We start from the raw sequence: 21,298 nt of genomic DNA, 5'->3' as shown, positions 1-21,298 counted from the left end.
GCATTATTTCATTCTCTTTAATGGCTGAGTGGTTTTCCGTTGTATGTATGTACCACATCTTCTGTATCCATTTATCTGTCAGAGGATACTTAGGTTGTTCCCATGTGTTGGCTATTGTGAATAGCGCTGCTATGAACATAGGGCTGCATGTATCTTTTTGAATTACAGTTTTGTCCAGGTATATGCCCAGGAGTGGAATTGCTGGGTTATATGGTAGTTCTATTTTTTCGGTTATTTTAAGGAACCTCTATAATGTTCTCCATAGTAGCTGCACCAATTTACATTCCCACCAACAGTGTAGGAGAGTTTCCTTTTCTCCACACCCTCTCCAGCGTTTATTTGTAGACTTTTTTATGATGGCCATTCTGATCGGGGTGAGGTGGTACCGCATTGTACTTTTCTTTAATTAATTAACTTTTTATTTGATTTTTGTTTGTGCTGGGTCTTCATTGCTGCGTGCAGGCTTTCTCTAGGTGCTGAGAGTGGGAGCCTACTCTCTAGTTGCGGTGCTCAGGCTTCTCACTGCGGTGGCTTCTCTTGTAGAGCACAGGCTCCAGGGACACGAGCTTCAGAAGCTGTGGTGCATCGGCTTAGCTGCTCGCAGGCAAGTGGAATCTTCCTGGACCAGGGATTGAACCTGTGTCCTCTGTGTTGACAGGCCGATTCCCATCCACTGAGCCACCAAGGAAATCCCTTACTGTAGTTTTTATTTGCATTTCTCTAATAATTAGTGGTGGTGAGCATCTTTTCATGTGCCAACTGGTCATTTGTGTGTCTTCTTTAGAGAAATGTTTATTAAGATCCTCTGTCCATTTTTCAGCTGAGTAGTTTGTTTTTCTGTTGTTGAGTTTATAAGCTGTTCGTATATTTTGGATATTATCAGATCAGATCAGTCGCTCAGTCGTGTCCGACTCTTTGCGACCCCATGAATCGCAGCATGCCAGGCCTCCCTGTCCATTACCAACTCATGAGGATATTTCTGAGCAGTGTTGAAGGTGCAGCCTGGTTACTTCTTGCCATTTATACTAAAAGGTAAAAAAGAGATAAATTGAGGAAAGAACTGATAAGCAAAAAGGAACCAGGACTTGATGATTTTAGAAATTCTCAGCCTAGTCAGATTGCAGAAGACACGAAGAGCAGATTCTCTGTCAGGAAAACATGCTCTAAGGAGAAAGTCAAGGGGGAAGCTGGACAACCTTTTGCTAGCACTTCTAAAGGATCATAAGATCTGAATATTCATTCACACAGAGGATTCTTTTAAGAATCTTTAAAGAAGGTTGTTCAACTCAGATCCCCTCAACCATCTCAGCAGAAGCCTGAAGAAGCAGAAGAAATAGAATATCCAGGAATGATCTGTGTAGGACTCTCTTGTGTAGTGAACTGAATTCCCATGACATGGGTAGAAGATCCACCAGGTATTTGAGAATGTGTTATGAGCAGTAACACAGCTTGGCCTGAAAGGGGAATAAAAAAGACAAAACGAAGGAAGCTGCTGGACTCCAAATATTCTACAGACAGTAAATAGGCTAATTAAATCTCCTTAGCTGAAACATGTGCTACTCTTCAAGAAAAGGGAAGGATAATTCCAAGGCCAGAGTTTTGGACCTGGAAGGCAGAGCTGCAGGCAGGTATGTCAAGCCAAGGAAAGATTATTTTCAGGTCTTTGAAATCTAATGGAATTTGGCTGATTGGATTTCAAAATTGCTAGGAACTTGTGATTTCTTTCTTCCTTCCTTTTTCTCCTTTTTGAATTGGAATGTCTATAACTGCTATCCTGGCTGGCCCACCATTGTGTTTTGGGAGTAAATAACATGACTGAAGTGATTGAGCATGCATGTACAACTTGCTTTCTAGTTTCACAGCTCTCATTAGAGATAGAAAGGAATTTTGCCCCTAAAATGTATCATACTCTTGAGTCTTATCTACATCTGATTTAGATGATGAGATTTGGGACTTTGAGTCCATGATATTTAGGTGAGCTGAGACTTCAACCATGTAGAGATGGTGGTGAATGTATTTTGCAGGTAGAATGAGTATGAATCTTTGAACCCAGAGAGCAGACTGGTGGGTTATATAATGGTTCCCCAAAATATCTAGGTCCTAATTCCCAGAATGTTACCTTATATATCATAATGGCCTTTGATTATCTGATTAAGGATGTTGAGATGGGGAGATTGTCTGAATTACCCTGATGGGCCCTAAATAGCAAGTGTCCTTATTAGAGGGAGGCAGAGGGAGATTTGACTATAAAAGATCAGTAAGTGGTGTGACTTTGAAAGCAGGAAGAGATTTGAAGCTTTTATCCTGCTAGCTTTGAAAACAGAAAGGGGCCATGAGCCTAGGAATGCAAGGAATGAATCTCTAAAAGCTGAAAAAGGAAGGGAAACAGTCTTCCTTAGAGCCTCCCTCTGAAAGGGGAGCAGACCTGCCAACACCTTGGTTTCAGTCCAGTGAAACCATTTCAGACTTTTTGGGCTCCAAAACTGTAAGAGAATAGTTTGTCTTGTTTTAAGCCACCTATGTAGTAATTTGTTATAGAGTAATCACTGAAAACTGATACATCATCTAATACATTATAATTCAATGACAAAATAATCTACACTCTATTGTGACTTAAGCGTACCATTTGAAGTCCACTTTTCTTGTTTTTACAAACAAGAAAATGGGTATGCACTGGTAATTTTAAAAATAATAAATTAAATGTCACAATATGGTGATATGTATGGCACCTGAAACCACAGACAATACACAAATAAATGAGCATGGTTGTGTGCCAGTAAAACTTATTTACAGACACTGAATTTTTATAAGTCTCAAAATATTATTCTTCTTTTGATCTTTTCCTGTTATTTAAAAATGTAAAAATCATTCTTAGCCCCCAGCCCTTATAATATCAGGTAGCAAGCAGAATTTGGTCCATGGGCCTTTGTTGGCCAGTCCTAACTGACACATAAGAGCAAAGCAAAGCTTCTAGATGCAACATTTTGCAGGGCACTTATAATTTGACAGCCCCATCCTCAATATTTCATATGAATTCATGTCTATATTCTCTAAACAACCTTCTGAGGCAAATGCTGTTATTATATTTATAATACCATATTATACTATATCATTACTGCACTATATTATACAGATGAGGAAACCAAGGCAGAGAAATTTTCAGTATCTTACCCAAAGATATCAAATCTCTGCAGCACTACCCAATAGAACTAAATGAGGGGGGAAAAATCCACATCAGCTCCTCAAATATAGGAGCTATTAGTCACATGACTACTGAGCAATTGAAATGTGTGACTAATATATTGAATTTTTAATTTAATTTTAATAGTCACATTGGACAGTACAGCTCTACCAGGGAGAGTGAGGGTATAAATACAGGCAGAAGGTAAGAAAATTGTCTGTGGTGTCCCACAGCTAATAAATGGAGAAATGAGGATTTAAATCAGGACTTTCAAAACACAAATTTCATTTCTTGGCACCAAACTACCAATCAAAAGCTAACAGCAGTCAGTAATCTCTGGGCGGGTATTTATGGAAGGCAGCCTACCAAATGGTTGTTAGGTATTCAAAGAATATCAAAGTTACTGTTGTAAACTGTCCAGGAGCCTACCCTAGGCAATCAGTCTCCTGGAATTACAACCTGAAGACTAACTGTAGGTATCTTTGAGTCACCATGACGGTGTCCATCACATCAGTCTCTGGAGAGCTGCCCCCAAGTCCAGGGGCCCAGAGGAAGCTCCATGTTGGTCTCTAAGCCACATCACAGACCATTTTCTCCCATGAGAGTACATAAGGAAAAAAACAAACATTGTCATCTTGCCAAGGAAGGGGCCAGGCACAGGAAACCAAGGTAGCTGAGAGATCATGAGGCATGGTGGGCTGGGGAGTCAGGATGCTGGGGCAGCCCTCTCTCACCTACAGGACATCCCCTCGTGGGGCTTTTTTCCTTTTTTCAACTTTTATTGGACTACAATGTTGTGTTATTTTCTGCTGTATAGCAAAGTGAATCAGCCGTTTGTATACACGTATTTCCTCTTTTTTGGATTTCCTTCCCATTTAGGTCACCACAGAGCATAGAGCAGAGTTCCCTGTGTCACACAGTAGGTTCTCATTAGTTATCTGTTTCATACATACTGGTGTCTGTGTCAATTCACTGCAGTCCCTGTGCAGAAGAGCTCTGTTCTTCCAGGAGAGCAGTGGTGAGTGGCGGCCTGGACCCTCCAGGTATGGACACAGTCATTCATGCCATATGAGCTAAGAAATATGCTATAATGTATCCTCTCCTCTTTCCAGTGGGAAAAACAGAATGTATGACGTCATCCAAGAGACAGTTGAAAATGATTTCCCAACCTTCCTGGGCAAGATCTTTGCCTTCCTCGCCAATCCAGGCCTGATCATTCCAGCCATCCTGCTGATGTTGTAAGTTAGCCAGGAGCCATGGCCCTGCCTCATGGAGACCTCCCCTTGCAGTTGAGACTTCCTTGGCAGGTCCTTCTTTCTTGCCCTCTCAATCTAGATTTCCCAGAAGTAGATCCTCAGACAAGGATTTAAGTGCAAGCAGTTTCTTGGACGGGGCAGTGTGTGTAGGGACATAAGACAGAGAAGGGACAGGAAGGTGCATTCTAACTCCTGCGGTGACTTTAATCCTGATGGAAGCTCTGGGAAACAGTGTGCCTCTGAGTTATCCTGCTCAAGGGTGAAAGATCGGGACATTTTAGATCAGTTCCCATCCATCACGGGTTGAGTGCCGCTGGGAGATGTGGCAGGGGAGAGGTGTTGGTTAACTCCCCGGCAGTTTGGGCCAGCGGCATCCATGGGCAGAATGATTTCTGTGCAGGCTGGAGAGGAGGCATCAGGCACTGGCAATGTACGTCTTTCAGGGAACACACTGAAGACAGGGCCCAAGGATAAGGGGAGTCTGGCAGCAGCTACAGCTCTCTCCAAAACGTCCACCAGAAATATCAAAGACCCACCCCTCAAGAAAGCCGAGGCTGATGCAGCCAGTGCCTAGCTGGGCTCACGGGATTTCTCTGCAGAGCACCCTGTACACGAGCGCATTTGCTACATTTGTCACCATCATCCTCACAGACCGAACCTGTGAGTGGGCTGGGTGATCTCTGTGTCCCCAGTACCAGCTCCATGGCTGGGGCACAGAAGGCAATGAATGTTCAAGGAAGGAAGAGGGCAGTATGAAATATTCCCAACGTAGAGACATATACAGACACTCATGTGCAAGACCACAAGATTAAGCGGATGTTAACATTTAGCAATATTTGCTTCCGATTGGCCTCTTTTTAAAAGAAATAAACAGTACACGTCAAGCCCACCTAATTTTCTCTCTCCCTCCCTCTCCAAAGGTAACCGCTATTTGGATTAATTTTAATCATTTTCAATCTGAACCATTTAATCACATGTATGTACTATTGCTTCTGAGTTATAAAATTTTTCATGACTGGTTCAGACTACACAGCTTCCCTCACTCACATTATGTTTGGGGGACTTTCTCATGTGGATACATGAACACACATTTTAATGACTCTTCTGTGTTCCACTGTGTCTCAAAAATAATCAATAAACAATCTATAATAGGAAGAGAAAAGGATTTTATTTGAGCCAAACTGAAGACTATATCCTGGAAGACAGCCTCTTAGATAACTCTGAGAAGCTGCTCCAGAGAATCCTGGTTTTCAGCACAGTTTTATATCTTGTCAGAACAAAGAACATTAAACAAATCAGGGATACATTCCTTCAAGGTTTCAAAAAAAAAAAGAAATAGATCAGCACATACACAATGAGTTGGTATGGCCTTGGCACCTGGGAAGAGAGTCTTATCATTGAAGAAGGACTGGAATTGGAATCCTAGGAAAGGAGACATTTAATCTTTATTTTTCACATGGACATTCTTTACTTCTAGTCAATGCACCCTTTTCTTTCATAATTAAAGCTGATCTAGGAATCCCCTGGTGGCCTAGTAGTTAACACTCTGGACTTTCACTGCCCTGGCTCAATCTCGGGTCAAGAACTGAGATCCTATAAGCCAAGAGGAGAAAACAAAGAAAGAAAGCAGATGTACAGTGTATGTTTCATAGGCCACAAACGGGCTATTTCAGTTAGCATAAAATTCAAGTTAACTCCTTTTTAAGCCAGAGTGACTTCCCCAAACCTTAATATGTGAAAACTGCTTTTATCAGTTGTATGAATAAACCATAATTTACCCATTTCTCTGCATAGAGATAGGTTGTTTCCACTCTTCTGCTATTGCAAATGCTCTCCTTATATATGTCTCCTTGTACACAGAGTTTTCTCTAAAACAGACTTCCAGAAGTGGAATGGCTGGGTCATAGGTATGTGTTTCTTCAATCTTTGTAGACAGTGCTGAATTGCTCTCCAAAATAGGTATATTTCCTTACATCCTTGATTTCAAATACCCTCTGCATCTAGTCTGAATGTGAGGGAAGGTTGACATGGTAGTGACCACCACCTGAGGAAATGCTGCAACCCAAATGCCAAACCCGACCTTGCAGGCTGCACAGGGAAACGCTAAGCTTGGAAACAGCCTCAAAAGAAACAGCCACCGAGGAGCATTTTATCATCTCTCATCTCCAGCTCCTCCCTAAAGAATGGGCTGTGAATTAGGAGAGCAGGCTGGGCGCCTTCCCAACAGATGGTGGTCCCTTCACTTGTCCTCCCTTTAGCCTCTCATCACCCATAGTCCTCTGAGTCTTTGCTTTAGGAGGCTCACAGGACACCTCTGACCTATACTCTGCCAAAGGCAAAGTAGTTCCTCCCTTCTGCCTGCAAGAGAGCTTTTGGACCCCGCTGAAGTGACTCAGGGTGGCCCCAGGGCAAGGATCAGATGACCCAAGCTGGGCAGCTGAGGCTTGAAATGCAGGAAGAAAAGAAACAGATAAGGACAAGCTGTCAGAGCACCTAGTCCAGGAGGCATCCCAGGCTTTTGTGGCCCCTCACTCTCAAGTGGTACATCCAGGTCATAACCCCAAATCCCAGGTCCCATGAAAGAGAAACCAGGCTACAGCTTTAAGGACACCCAGTCAGCCAGCGGGGGCCGGCCTCTGAAAACCACAAGTCCAGGACAGACATTCCTGTCCGTGTGCCCTGGGGGAGGGCCTTCAGGGTCTATGCACTTGTGTTTCTAGGCAAACTTGGAGCAGGTCACCTAGCACCTCTCTCTCCTCCCTCTGCATGTGAAGACTGTGGAAAGGGCTTTGGCATCAAATTTAGCCTCTGACAAGTGCTAACAGATAAGGTGGCCTTGGGCAAATGACTTAACTCTCTGCATTCCGGGATGCTGACCCTTAAAGATGGAAGTCATCATTTCTTCTTACGGGGTTTCAGCAAAACCATGGAGATGTGGAGTGGGATCCACATGGCACAGAGCCTGGTACCCAGGCTGCTCCTGCAGACAAGAAACACTGCCTCTGCCCTGCCTCTTCAGATTTCCAAGAAGGGGACTGATTCCTCTAGCTAACCTTTATTAAACACTCAGAGAACTAAAAATGTGTTCAATAAAATAGAGAGAACAGGCATATCTAAGACCTTCTTGATACTAGGCGGGGAACTTAGGATGGTTAGACTTCCCACCACCCTGCCCAGAGGCAAAGTAGGTCACCTATTCCCGGAAGCCAGCTATGATTCCTAGGTAAGGTGTCCAGCTCTCATCATCTTCCAAGATCACAGTACCCCTGGAGCATTCTTTTCTCTTGCAGCCTGGCCATCTACTACTTGAACTCAGTTTCCAAAAGCCTTTCTCGAGCAAATGCCCAGCTGAGAAAGAAAATCCAAGCGGTAAGTCTGTCGGGAGTTTTCATTAAACAAAATGTTGTGTTTTTGGCTTTTGCTAATTCACCTTTTGAGCCAAGTTGTATTCTTTAAAGGCCTTCTCCTAAACCAAACCCCAAGTTATCTGTATGGTAGGAAGCAGCCTTGAGAGATTCAGTGACACCCATTTATATTCTGAGGGTATTTGGGAATACATAATAGTAATCCCCTGGTGGGTCAGATGGTAAAGTCTGGGTGCAATGCGGGAGACTGGGGTTCGATCCCTGGGTTGGGACAATACCCTGGAGAAGGAAATAGCCACCCACTCCAGTATTCTTGCCTGAAAAATCCCACGGATGGAGGAGCCTGGCACGCAATAGTCCATAGGGTCGCAAAGAGTCGGACATGACTGAACCACTTCACTTTCTTTCAACAGTAACGACTTAGATTTTGAGCAGTTGCTAAAGAACAGGAAAAAGTCAATGGGTTAAACCGGTGTTCAAACATAATAAAACTAGTACCCACAATAACTCCTACTGATTAAAACTGTTGTAGCCACACGTTCCAGGAAACATACTCACTCAGAAGGACAATGCAGATAGTGGAGTGCAGTTTATTACACCGGCGGGCCCAAGGCAGAGTCTCCTCTTAGCCAGGGACCCTGACCAGCATTTGTGAAAATCTTTTGTACCCCATGTGTACGTGTCTGAACCCACCACTCCAAATTCCTTGAGACTTACATAAACCAAGGAAAATACAATCCCAATAACCCCATCATTCACATACTATGTGCTCATGTGCTCAAACAGTCAAACAATTAGCCAATAATCAATAAACCCAAGGTTACACTCCGATTGATACGGAAACATTTATGGCCTGTCCGGAGGAAGGGGTGATTACTGTATGTTTACTCTTAGGCAATGAGTAACCTAGATACGATCTTCAAGGTTCCCCAGTCTGGAGGGGCCTTATCCTTCGGTTGTTGTTTTCATAGGCACTAAACACAGAGTTCAGAGTCCATTGGAAAGGTGGCCGAGCATGATCAGCATGAACAGGCCTAAGATGGAGTCCAGGCCCTATGAATTCCTTCTTCAAAACGAGTACTAGAAATACTAAAGAAAACAGCATTGTCAGAATGACATAGTGCTTGTGCCCCATGGCCTAAGGAGCCTCTGTAAGTCCCCTCCACACAAGCACAGCCTCTCTCAACATCCCATGACACCCTGACTCCTCTCCTGCTCTCACAACACCCACCCCCACCTCTTTAATGTGGAAAAAGCTGGACCCCAACCCTCCCTAAGCCCCGTCCTTGCTTTCTCACCCTCTCTTCTGGAACTAATCTCGTCAGCCTCGCTGCCAGTTCCCCACCCACACTTCCTTCTGCCACTCTCACTGTCCTCCTGCCCAGGTGTAGAAAACCACTGAAATACAGGATTGGCTGAGGGTGTCTTCCCCTAGCCAGATGTTCCTTCAAATGCTATGCAAACCTGAGTCCTGGGGTGCCCTCTCTGACCAGTGGTGAGAACAAGAACCAGTGATTTAAGGTGGCTCCCCTCTGGATCTCACCATCCTGGGGTCCGAAACTCAAAACACCCATTTCCCTGGCCAGGACCAACCATTCATTTTTTCTCTGCAGCTCCGTGAAGTTGAGAAGAGCCATAAATCTGTCAAAGGCAGAGCCACAGCCAGAGATTCAGAGGACACGGATAAAAACAACTCCAAAAATGACACCCAGCTCACCAAAGAAGGTATATTCTATTTCACGATGATTTTTACAAGGCGACATGGAAAGTGAAAAGAGCAAATGCTATGAAATCAGATGCATGTGGGACTGAAGTCAGAATTCTGACAACTACTAACTAGCTGTATGAAGTTGGGCAAATAGAAGCAAGAGTAAATCATAGGTAACCTCACAGGGTGGTGCAAATGAGGTGGGATTATGCATGTGAAGTGCTTACAGACTTCCTGGAACCAGTAGGAGGAAGAATGTCTGTAAAATGGGGAAATACCAGGGTTGTTTCCCTCATTTCTATCCTGAGTCTCGTGCCACATTTTCTATGGTGATCGTTCTACATTTCTGAAGTGACTTTGCCTTCATCTCACTCCAGATCCATCATTTCCCATGTCATATCCTCTTAGTATCTGGCAACTTAAACCACGGTAAGAGCATGCCTGGTGTCCCACCCAGATCCCTTTAAGATGCCGAGGTTGGCAGCTGCCAGGGATGGAGGAGCTACTTGTTTTCTGCGCTGTTTTGAGCGGTTTTTTTAAGAGAAGAAATAGGGACATTTGTATCTAGCTGCTGCTACTCCACCAGAACCAATTCATTTTCTCTTAAAAGACAAGAAGCACTAGAACAGCTAGAATTACATGGTAAGGAAGGGCCACACACATTCCAAAGGTGTGACAGAGCTTCAGAGGGGAGTCATCACAGACCACCTCTGCTTCGGCAGTGAGGAAAGCAAACTGAAGGAGACCGTCTCTGAGCTGTTCTTGTTTTCCAAGGATTGTCCCTGTATCAAAATTTAAGTATCAGCATGCAGCAATTTTGACCTTTCATGTGGGAACTCAATGAGATGCACAAGAAATGGCTGAGAGTTTAGGAGTTAGAATTTACAGTACGGAAATTACTTGCCATTTATTTGATGCCTTTATAACGTATAGGCAAGACTTCAGGAAACATAACCAAGAATCTAATCCCACAGTGGTATTTCCCCGAAGGTGAAAACCCTCAGTTCCCCAGATGCAATAGTGCAGAGAGTGACTGTAGAAGCAAGTCAGGAGGAAAAAGGGCACCTGTGTGGATATTCCTAGCAAATGCTCATTGATATTGGAATAGCAACAGGTTATTAAAATAAGCCATGAACAAGTGGGGGTTGCAAAAAGAGGACAAGAAGTCTGTGTGAACACAGAACCTATTCCTGGTGAGTCTCAAAAATGTATGGAAGGCATTTCAAAGCTACAGCCCTCTTAGCAAGATCAGCTGCAGTCCGTCCACAGCTCGGAAGACTGGTTCAGAGATGAAATGCAGCAGAGCGAGTGGTTGGTATTTATCATGATAAATGGTATTTATCATTTATCACAGCTGAAGAAAGTGTTTGAGTTCACCTGATTTTTTTCACAAGGGGTAGGAAATGGAATAAATGCAATATTATGTTGCTGTATCACCAACACAAAAAAAGACAAAAAATGGAATGCATGTATTTGAACATCAATGGAAGAGAAAAAATAGGTTTATAAAACATTTTCCATGAGAAAGCAAGAAACTAACGTTGGTTTGACAGTGGTCCCTTCATGGCCCCATAGTACCAAGGCTCCTGTGCCCCTTATCCACTCCCTTCCTCTACTTTCTTTACTGGCTGCTGTTCTAAAGTTTGCTCCTCTCCAAATTTGAATTTTTTATTACAGATCTGAAGCTCTTTTGATTTTATGCTAATTAAATCAATATTGCAGTGTTTGATTTTTTTTTTTTTTTAATGAATGGGCTATCAGAACACATCAGTGGGACTAGGATGTTGGGGGAAACTGAGGAGTGTTAAACTTTCACCTGGAAAACTCCTAACAGCAGCTATTGCTGCCTTCATTTAACTTCTCTTGTCATTTCCTTCTCCAGAGAATCTTCCCAATCCAGGGATTGAACCTGGGTCTCCCACACTACAGATTCTTTACCATCTGAGCCACCAGGGAAGCCCTCTCTTTCTTGAAGTATTCACTAATATGACACTGCTCTAACAAGCAGGCCTAAAACAGCTAATGACTCAAACACAATAAAAATTTCTCACTCTATAAAGCCCAAATTGGGTATTTCCACTTGATGGCCACTCTCCTCCCAAGTAGTGATGTGGGGAAGCCTGGCTCTGTTCATCCTGTGACTATACCTGCATCAGGCTGGGAGTGGGAGGAGCCTAGAGGTCACACATGGATACAGTGCCCATCAAAGCCTGGACTTCAGCCACAGGCCATACTATCCACAATGGAAATTTAGTCTATTTCCGTCCTGGAACTGGGTTTGGTGAAGAACAAGCCAGTAATTTTCCCCAACTCGGAGTTAGGGAAAGGAAGGAAACAAGTAGGTCAAAGGGCTGGAAATGGATCTGACTAGCAAGGCACTGTCCTGGGGTTGATCCAGTTTCCACAACCCTTTCTATCATCATATTTGACCCTGGTAGCCATTTGTGAGCTGTTATTATAGCTCCGATTTTATTCTCAACAAAACCAGGCTCAGAGAGTCTAGCTTAAGGCCAGCATTCAAAATCTAGCTCTCTATCCAGCAGATCACACTCCTCCAACACAGCTGTTTATACCAAGAATGGGCCAAGGTGCCCCCAGGTGCCCAAAGGGTGATTCAACCATTCTCACATCACCAAATAGGACTGGAATCCACCTAAAGCACGGGGCAGCTTCCGAGAACTCCAATTCCACACCAGGACACTGTAGGGAAATCTCCTATATCCTCATTCTTGTCTTGTTCATTTCCAGGGACTGCCCATCACTCTGCTAGCCAAAGCCTGACCCTGGAGCAGAAGGCGCAGGGCCCTGGGGCCTCCAGTTCTGCCGGCAAGACTGTGCTGCCTGCCTCCCAGCACCTCCCTGTATCTCGGGCCCCTGGTGTCAGACCAGACTCTGGCCAAGCCCGGCCTCAGGCTCATCCTTGGAGGTCAACCTCTGGAAAGCGGGCCTGGAGACCACCCCACTGACAGCTGGGACTAATGGAGCATGGTCCTGGGGCTGATCCTCAGACCCCACCAACTCACCCCACCCCCCAAATCAGTCTCTCTTCCTCTCTTCTCTAGTACACATGCATGTTCTCTCTACTCTCACTGAATGTGGGAACTTTGATTACTCAGTCTCAGGCTCTTGTTAGCTACCAAAAGAGGACGACGGCTTCATCCACCTCTTAGGAGAGCTGAGCCCTCCCCCCACTAACTATCCATCCCAGAGTCTTGGCTCAGGCAGCTCTGGACCCTGCACTCACAGCAGATTGCCTCAGCTCCAGACTCGGGAGCAGGTGCAGGGCCATGATCACCATCATAGACTTTTTGCATGGAGCCCACTTGGGGACAGGTTTCTACCAGCTCCACCAACTGGTAACAGGTTGCAGAGGGACACATGTTCCTGACCACCAACCACTTCCTTCCAAAGGGGGTGATGCAGTGTAAACAAAAGGTTCAAGAAGCCAATGAAAATAAAAGTAAAATGAAGTCCAGCCTTGGTGAGTGGGAAGATGGTGATTCTCCAGAAACCAGCTGGAGGAGAGCTGATGCCATCAAGCATCAAAAGGGCACTGGAGCCTCCCTGGCAGCAAGGCAAAGAGAGAGCAGCATGGTTCCTCTGACCTAACTGAGAGTGTTAGTCACTCAGTCGTGTCTGACTCAAGACCCCATGGACTGTGGCCCACCAGGCTTCTCTGTCCATGGAATTCTCCAGGCAAGAATACTGGAGTGGGTTGCCATTTCCTTCTCCAGAGGATCTTCCTGACCCAGAGATCAAACCTGGGCCTCCTGCATTGTAGATGAATTATTTACATTCTGAGCCATCAGGGAAGACCTGGTGAAGGAAACAAAATACTGCTCAGGGCAGAAAAATCTTTCTCATGCAAAAAATACTAAAATGAATGACTGTTTACTATAAAGGGTTTGGGGGGGGAGAGGGGGCGGAGTTCTGCAAAGAGTACAGTGCAGAGCCTTGTCTCTGGTGATCACATCCTGCATGTCACATCCTGGTTCTGTGCAGAAGTCTTGTGGGGGCATCAGCCCTGGAGGCCAGACCACTGAGGAGGCCTTGCCAGCATGGGACAAGTATCAGCAGGGTGCCAGTCTCAGTCCAGGACTCCCAGAGGGTTACCCTCAGGCTTCCAAGGCTGACCAATATCCCTACTCACCCACCACAAATACAAATTATCCTGCTCTGATGACACATAACTTTATGTGAAGGAATGTATGTTATCTATTGTTACATAATAAATTATCGCCCAAACTTAACAGCTTAAAACAGTAAACGTTTGTTATCTCACAGTTTCTGTGGATCAAGAATTTGGGATTGGCTTCACCAGGAAATTCTGGTTCTGCACATTGCAGTCACAATCTGAGGCAGGGCTTCAGTCATCAGAACATTTGTCAGGAGCTGCAAGATACATTCACAAGTGGCTCACTAGTGGCTGCTAGCAGGAGGCATCCTTGCTGGCCATCCACAGACTTGCTTACTCTCTACACTGACCTCTCCATAGGGCTGCTTAGGTATCCTCACACACAGCAGCTCACTTCCCCCCAGTGATCTGACAGCAAGGAGGAAGCCACACCTCTTATAACCTATTCTCAAAAGTTACACTGTCAACTCCACCAGTTTCTGTTCATTAGAACAGAGTCACTAAGTCTAGCTTACACTCAGAGATGGAAATTAGGCTCCAGCTCTTGAATGAAGAGTGGTCAAAGAATTTTTAGACACATTTTAACAGGTTTCTTAATTTAAATAGTTACCAGATCTCTGTCATGAAAACACTGAAGCTTTTCTGAAAGACATCCATCAGTGGATTCCTTAATGGTGGATCCTGGGACCATCAAGCAAAAGGAAACTTCTAATGATCTAGGGAGATGGGTAGAGGAAGAAGGCATGGGTAAGAGAAGGGATGTTCATCTGGTGTGACTTTATAGCTGGGACATTTCATTAGAAAACGGTGTGAGGGGAGTTTCATCTCTGCCTTCTCAGGGCTGATCTTCCAGCTCATTCCATCTTAAAGCTTCAGTTATCAGCCTAGGGATCATCAAGCATGAAGAGCACCCTTCCTTCCTTCCCTCTTTCCTTTCTTTCCTTCCTCTTTCTTTCCTCAATTCACCTAAGAATGATTTGAATTTTGTTGCTGTTCAATCCCTAAGTGGTGCCCCATTCTCTGTGACCCCATGGACTTCAGCACACCAGGCTTCCCTGTCCTTCACTATCTCCCAGAGTTTGCTCAAACTCATGTTCATTAAGTCAGTGATGCCATCCAACCACCTCATCCTCTGTCACCCCCTTCTCCTCCTGCCCACAATCTTTCCCAGTATCAGGCTCTTTTCCAATGAGCTGGCTCTTTGCATCAGGTGGCCAAAGTATTGAAGCTTCAGCATCAGTCCTTTCAATGATTATTCAGGGCTGTTTTCCTTTAGCACTGACTGGTTTGATTCTTTGCTGTCCAAGGGGCTCTCAAGAGTCTTCTCAAGCACCAGTTTGAAAGCATCAATTCTTAGGCACACAGCTTTCTTTATGATCCAACTCTCACATCTGTACGCGACTACTGGAAAAACCACAGCTTTGACTATACAGACCTTTGTTGGCAAAGCGCTATCTCTGCTTTTCACTAGAGTGGATAGCCATTTCCTTCTCCAGGGGAATCTTCCTGACACAGGATCAAATGCAGGTCTCCTGCATTGCAGGCAAATTCTTTACCGTCTGAGCCACCAGGAAAGCCTGATTGAACTAGCAAGTCTATTTAATAGTTTATCCAGAGAACTATAACTGTTATCTTACCGATATTACCTTAGTTTGTCTGCACATTCCTTACTGGAGGGAAATGAAACAGACACTGAAATTTTCTGTCAGACACTATTTTTGAAGGCTGATTCTTTCATTTCTAAGAATCTACATAGTTAATGTCCATAAACAGGTCCATTATACAAAGAAGCATATAAGTAAAAACACACTCCTGCTGCAGATCGAGGGGGACACCTGATTGCCCCATGACTCAGATACTCACAGAAACTAGAAGTGATGCACCAGCCAGCAGGAACCTAGGAAGGGTACCAACAGCACCCACTACACTGGTGACCCTCAATTCAGATATGCTTTGTAGAGCCCACCCAAAGCTGGGGCACCAAAGTTCCATATGCTGTAAAAGGGACAATAAGGAATAAACCTGCCATGCAGAAAGGGACATTGGTCTATTTTGACCTCAGCAGAAAGTGGAAGACAAAAAGTCTCCTTTGAGAAATTATATCACAAGACCCCCCTCACACAGAGAATCAAAAATACCCATACCAGCTGTGTGTCAGAAAAACTCAAGGGGACTTCCCTGGTGGTCCAGTGGCTAAGATTCCATGCTCCCAATGCAGGGGGCCTGGGTTTGATCCCTGATTGGGGAACTAGATCCAACATGCTGCAAATAAAGATCCTGTATGCTGAAACAAAGACTGAAGATCCCATGTGCCTCAACCAAGACTCAGCCCAGCCAAATAAACAAACAAAAAAATATTTTAAAAGTTCAAATGGAAAATTTAATTTAAAGTGACCTTAGGTTATTTACAATCACATCAAAATGAATAAAATGCCCAGGCATAAACCTACCTAAAGAGGCAAAAACCTGTACTCCAAAAAACTATAAGATGCTGATGAAAGAAATTAAAGATGACACGAACAGATGGAAAGATCTACAGTGTTCTTGGATTGGAAGGATCAATATTGTTAAAATGACCATATTACCCAAGACAATCTACAGGTTCAGTGCAGTTTCTATCAAATTACCAGAGGCATTTTTCACAGAACTGGAACAAAACCAAAATTTAACTTGCATGGAAAAAAACAAAAAGACCCTGACTAGCCAAAACAATCTTGAAGAAGAACAGGGGTGGAAGAATCTGAATCCAAAATAAACTCCAAAGCTACAATAATCAAAGCAGTACAGTACTGGCACAAAAACGGACACACACGCCAGTGGAACAGGACACAGTCCAGAAGCAACCCCTGCTCTTACGGCCAATTAATCGTGACAAAGACGGCAAGAATACACAGCGGAGAAAAGACTGCCTCTTTAAGAAATGGTGCTGGGAAAACTGGACCACTGTATGTAAAAGAATGAAACTAGAACATTCTCTAACACCACATACAAAAATAAACTCAAAATAGATTAAAGACCTAAATGTAAGACCAGATACTATAAAACCCCTAAAGGAAAACATAGGCAAAACACTCTTTAACATAAATCACAGGAATAGTTTTTTGGGTTCATCTCCTAGAGATATGCAAACAAAAGCAGAAATATGCAAATGGGACCTAAGTAAGCTTAAAAGCTTTTGCATAACAGGGGAAATCATAAACAAAATGAAAAGATAACCTACAGAATGGGAGAAAATGTTTGCAAACAATGCAGTCAGCAACAGATTAATTTCCAAAATACCAAAACAGTGCATACAGCTCAATATCAAGAAAAAAAGAAAAAAAAAACTATTTAACCAAAAAATGGGCAGAAGACCTAAATAGACATTTCTCCAAAAATGACATACAGATGACCAACAGGCACATGAAAAGATGTTCAACATCACTAATTATTACAAAAATGCAAATCAAAATTACAATGAGGTATCACCTCACACTTGCCAGAATGACCATTATCAAAGTCTACAAATAATAAATGATGGAAAGAGTATAGACAAAAAGGAACCCTCCTGAAATATTTTTGGGAATACAAACTGGTACAGCCACTATGGAGAGGTTCCTTTAAAAACTAGAGAGTTACCATATGATCAAGCAATCCCACTCCTGGCATATATTCAGAAAAGACAAAAACTCTAATTCCAAAAGGTACATGAACCTCACTGTTCATAGCAGCACTATTTTCAACAGTCAAGACACAGAAGCAACCTAAAGGTCTATCAACAGATAAATGGATAAAGATATGGTAGGGACTTATCTGGTAGTCCAATAGCTAAGACTCCATGCTCCCAATACAAGGAGCCAGTACACACACACACATCTATCTATCTATATAATGGAATATTACTCAGCCATAAAAAATGAAATAATGCCATTTGCAGTAACATGGATGGACCTAGAGATTATCACACTAAGACAGAGAAAGACAAGTATCATATTATTATCATTTATATGTGAAATCTAAAAAATTATTATGCAGATAAACCTCTCTATGAAACAAGACTCACATAGAAAACAAATTTATAATTACCAAAGGAGAAGGGGGGATAAATTAGAAGTTTGCAATTAACAGATAAGTTGTTGTCCAGTTGCTAAGTCATGTCTGATTCTTTGCAACCCCATGGGCTGCAGCACGCCAGGCTTCTCTTGTCCTTCACTATCTCTAGGAGTTTGCGCAGATTCATGTCTATTGAATCAGTGATGCCATCTAACCATCTCATTCTCTGTCATCCCCTTCTCCTCCTGCCCTCAATCTTTCCCAGCATCAGGGTCTTTCCCAATGAGTCGGCTCTTCACATCAGGTGGCCAAAGTATTGGAGCCTCAGATACACAGTGCTATAAATAAGAATCTACTGTATAGCACAGGAGACTACATTCAACATCTTCTAATAAACTCTAATGGAAAAGAATCTGAAATATATATATACATGAGTCACTTTGCTATATACCTGAAAATAACACAACACTGTAAATCAACTACACCTCAATAAAAAAGAAAAAATACATTAGTTACTAAAAAATTAAAGTGATCTTAGGTTACTAGTGCCTCTAAGAAAAAGGACGGGGGACAAAGAAACAAAAAACAGCACAAATACAAAGCATATATGATACTAGAAATAAGTCAAAATATATCAGGAATTAACCTAAGGACCGGAAAAAGCAACGGCAACCCACTCCAGTACTCTTGCCTGGAAAATCCCTTGGATGGAGGAGCCTGGTGGGCTGCCATCTATGGGGTCGCACAGAGTCGGACACGACTGAAGCGACACAGCAGCAGCAACCTAAGGACAGGTGCACGGGGACCTCCAGATTCTGTTGTGAAGATTCAACAAGCTGACACATATAAGACTAAGTGCCAAGCATCAGATTAAGTGCTCAATAAGCAACAGATATCATCATAGGCCTGGATAAGATCAAACATCCTCAGGCTCAGGTCATGAACACAAACAGCATTGACTTTTTAAAACTTTTACCCAGTATTCCTAAATGATCTTTCTAGAAGGCTTCCCATTCCTATGTGTCTCTGTAAAGAAATGCTGCAAATATGTATAAAGCATTACCAAAGAATGTTGCAGGGTTTATTTGGCCTAGGAATTGCCAGACGCCTTTGAAATTTGATGTGAAAAATTCAGGAAATGAGTGTTAAGTGCTGCCATCCTGTGGTTGTTTCATGTAATTTCCTTTCCTGAAGCTCTGCCTAGTCCTTAGAACTTAAATAGCACATTAATTTCCCTAAGTCCCCATTAACACTGCTCAGAGTAAAACCTCTGGCTTAATTACACCAAAATGACACAGTGAGCCATATTTTACACACCAGGCTAAATAAAAGAGGAAGAGATGCTGCAGTGTATTATCCTTCCCAATGGGTGAACAGAGACAAGAAAGGCCCACATGGCTTTTCAAAGCTGAGCCTGGAGCACACCTGGCAAGCCAGTAGCCTCCTTCAGACCTGCTGCCATTTTCTCAGCTGGAACTTGGTGGGAAATGTTTTGCACATCACCTCCAAACTAATCTGCTAACACTGCCTTATGGAGAGTAAGAGTCATCAGGCCCAAGCCCCTCACCCTGGCCTTCATTCGAGGCTTCATGCATTCTAGATCTTTCATGTTAGATCCTTCAGTCTTTCATCTAACTACCGAGCAGGATGAATCTCTTACACCTCCAGGAGTTTCTTCTCTCTGGATTGGCTTTCAACTCTCTTTCCACCCTCCATCTCTAAACGACCTACACATCCTTCTGTGAACACCTAACTTCCTGCCCCTGAAATCTTCCTCAGGAACCCTGGTCAGCCTCCCACACTGCCACATCTAGTGAAGTCTCTGAATGAAGAGGCCATGGGTTAGCACTATCACTGCTTTCATCATCCTTCCACATCTCTGCTCGAAATGCTGCCCCTCCACTGAGGGACTCGATGCAACCCTCCTTAACATGTACCAACGTCTATGGTACCAAGTATGTGCTACATACTTACTTGATTCCCTGTCTCCTAGGATGTAAACTCCACGGTGGCAGGGACTTGACTTTGTATACCACTGCACCCCCAGCATCTACAAAGATATTTGGCATACAATAGGCACATAAAAACCATTTTTTTTCTTCTAAGGAATGGAAAAACTGATTCTGTAGCTTCTTGAAATTCATTACAGCTGATGCCTCATCCACAAAAGATGTTAGATCACATAGTCTTCAAGACGCCCACTAGCTCAAAACTTAGCTGTTCTTAGGGGCCCCCAAAAGACCAGTTGAATTACATGACTTAGTTAGGGTTCTGAGAAGATGAACAGATGCAGCTTTAGGCTCATTTCTCCATGCACCCTCCCACCACCCCCACCAGTTCAAGCTTCCTGTCTGTGAGGTATCTGCAGACTACAAATGAATTCCTGGGCCTCACGTGAACACATAAAATGATGCCAGCTGTCAGGGCCACACCAGCACTTAAAGAACTAGGTGGATACTGACAGAAGCTGGAACAATACAATCAGGATAGTAAATCTGAGATGAGGAAGTACAACAGCCTGTAGCACCCCAAAACTGTTTTGATCAATAGTATCTTGCCTCCTCATCCAAAAAGTACACTCCTTCCCAGTACGAAATCGAATGCTACCAGGCAGTAATGGGTGGCTGGGGGTTTTCTCAGAGAAAGAGGAAATGATGTTTAGAAAGCAGCAATGGAAAGCAAGGAGGACTTCACCCTTTAATACCCATCTAAACAACATGTGGGTCCTTGAAGCAATCATAATGGAAACTAGAATAAACTTGATTTGAATTATAATGAAAGTATTGCATGCCAAATTAGTGAATACAGCTAAAGAAGTGTCTACAGAGAAATGCTTATTGAAGGAGAATATTTTAAACCAAAGAACCAACTTCCATATTAAGAAACAAAACACAGCAAAATAAAGCCATCAAGTAGAAGAAAGGATAATATAAGAATAAAAGTAAAAAAAAATACAATAGAATCAACAAAATCTAAAGTTCAATGTTTGAAAAGGAAAATAAAATTAACATATTTCTGAGAATGATGAAAATAAGGTAAAAATAAATATTAAGGATAAAAAAGATCACAGCTATATATGCTACACAAAACATAAAAAAAAATCTATCTATACTAAAAAATGTGAAAGCACAGATGAAATGCTTTATTTTTCTTGGGCTCCAAAATCACTGTAGATGGTGACTATAGCTATGAAATTAAGAGGCTTGCTCACTGAAATTAAAGCTATGACCAACCTAGACAGCATACTAAAAAGCAGAGGCATTACTTTGCCTACAAAGGTCCATATATTCAAATCTATGGTTTTTCCAGTAGTCATGTATGGATGTGAGTTGGACCATAAAAAAGGCTGAGTGCTGAAGAATTGATTTTGAACTGTGGTGTCAGAGAAGACTTTTGAAAGTCCCTTGGACAGCAAGGAGATCAAACCAGTCAATCCTGAATATTCATTGGAAGGACTGATGCTGAAACTTAAGCTCCGATACTTTACCCACCTAATGTGAAGAGCCGACTCACTGGAAAAGACCCTGATGCTGGGAAAGACTCAAGGCAGAAGGGGACGACAGAGGATGAAATGGATGGCATCACCAACTCAGTGGGCAAGTTTGAGCAAACTCGGGAGAT

At 43.2% G+C, this 21,298-nt stretch overlaps 1 protein-coding gene and 1 long non-coding RNA gene across 2 annotated transcripts in view; one reads left to right on the top strand and one right to left on the bottom strand.

The window, feature by feature from the left end:
• Positions 1–12,481, top strand: part of TMC2 (transmembrane channel-like 2) — a 100,204-nt gene extending 87,723 nt beyond the window's left edge. The window contains exons 17-20 of the mRNA XM_010836515.1: positions 4,294–4,419; positions 7,728–7,806; positions 9,416–9,527; positions 12,259–12,481. Coding sequence (XP_010834817.1) covers positions 4,294–4,419; positions 7,728–7,806; positions 9,416–9,527; positions 12,259–12,476 — 535 coding nt within the window. The 3' untranslated portion in view covers positions 12,477–12,481. The remainder of the gene's footprint in view (positions 1–4,293; positions 4,420–7,727; positions 7,807–9,415; positions 9,528–12,258) is intronic.
• The window catches only part of LOC104986078, a 16,565-nt gene continuing 6,128 nt past the window's right edge, over positions 10,862–21,298 (bottom strand). Inside the window, exons 3-4 of the long non-coding RNA XR_824996.1 lie at positions 14,256–14,361; positions 10,862–13,902 (exon numbers count right to left, since the gene is read on the bottom strand). This is a non-coding gene — a long non-coding RNA (uncharacterized LOC104986078). The remainder of the gene's footprint in view (positions 13,903–14,255; positions 14,362–21,298) is intronic.

Source organism: Bison bison, unplaced genomic scaffold (genome assembly GCF_000754665.1).
Source record: "Bison bison bison isolate TAMUID 2011002044 unplaced genomic scaffold, Bison_UMD1.0 scf7180017864063, whole genome shotgun sequence".
Classification (NCBI taxonomy): Eukaryota; Metazoa; Chordata; class Mammalia; order Artiodactyla; family Bovidae; genus Bison; species Bison bison.
Note: the sequence above shows the minus strand (reverse complement) of the source record. Positions and strands in the feature narration are given on the sequence as shown.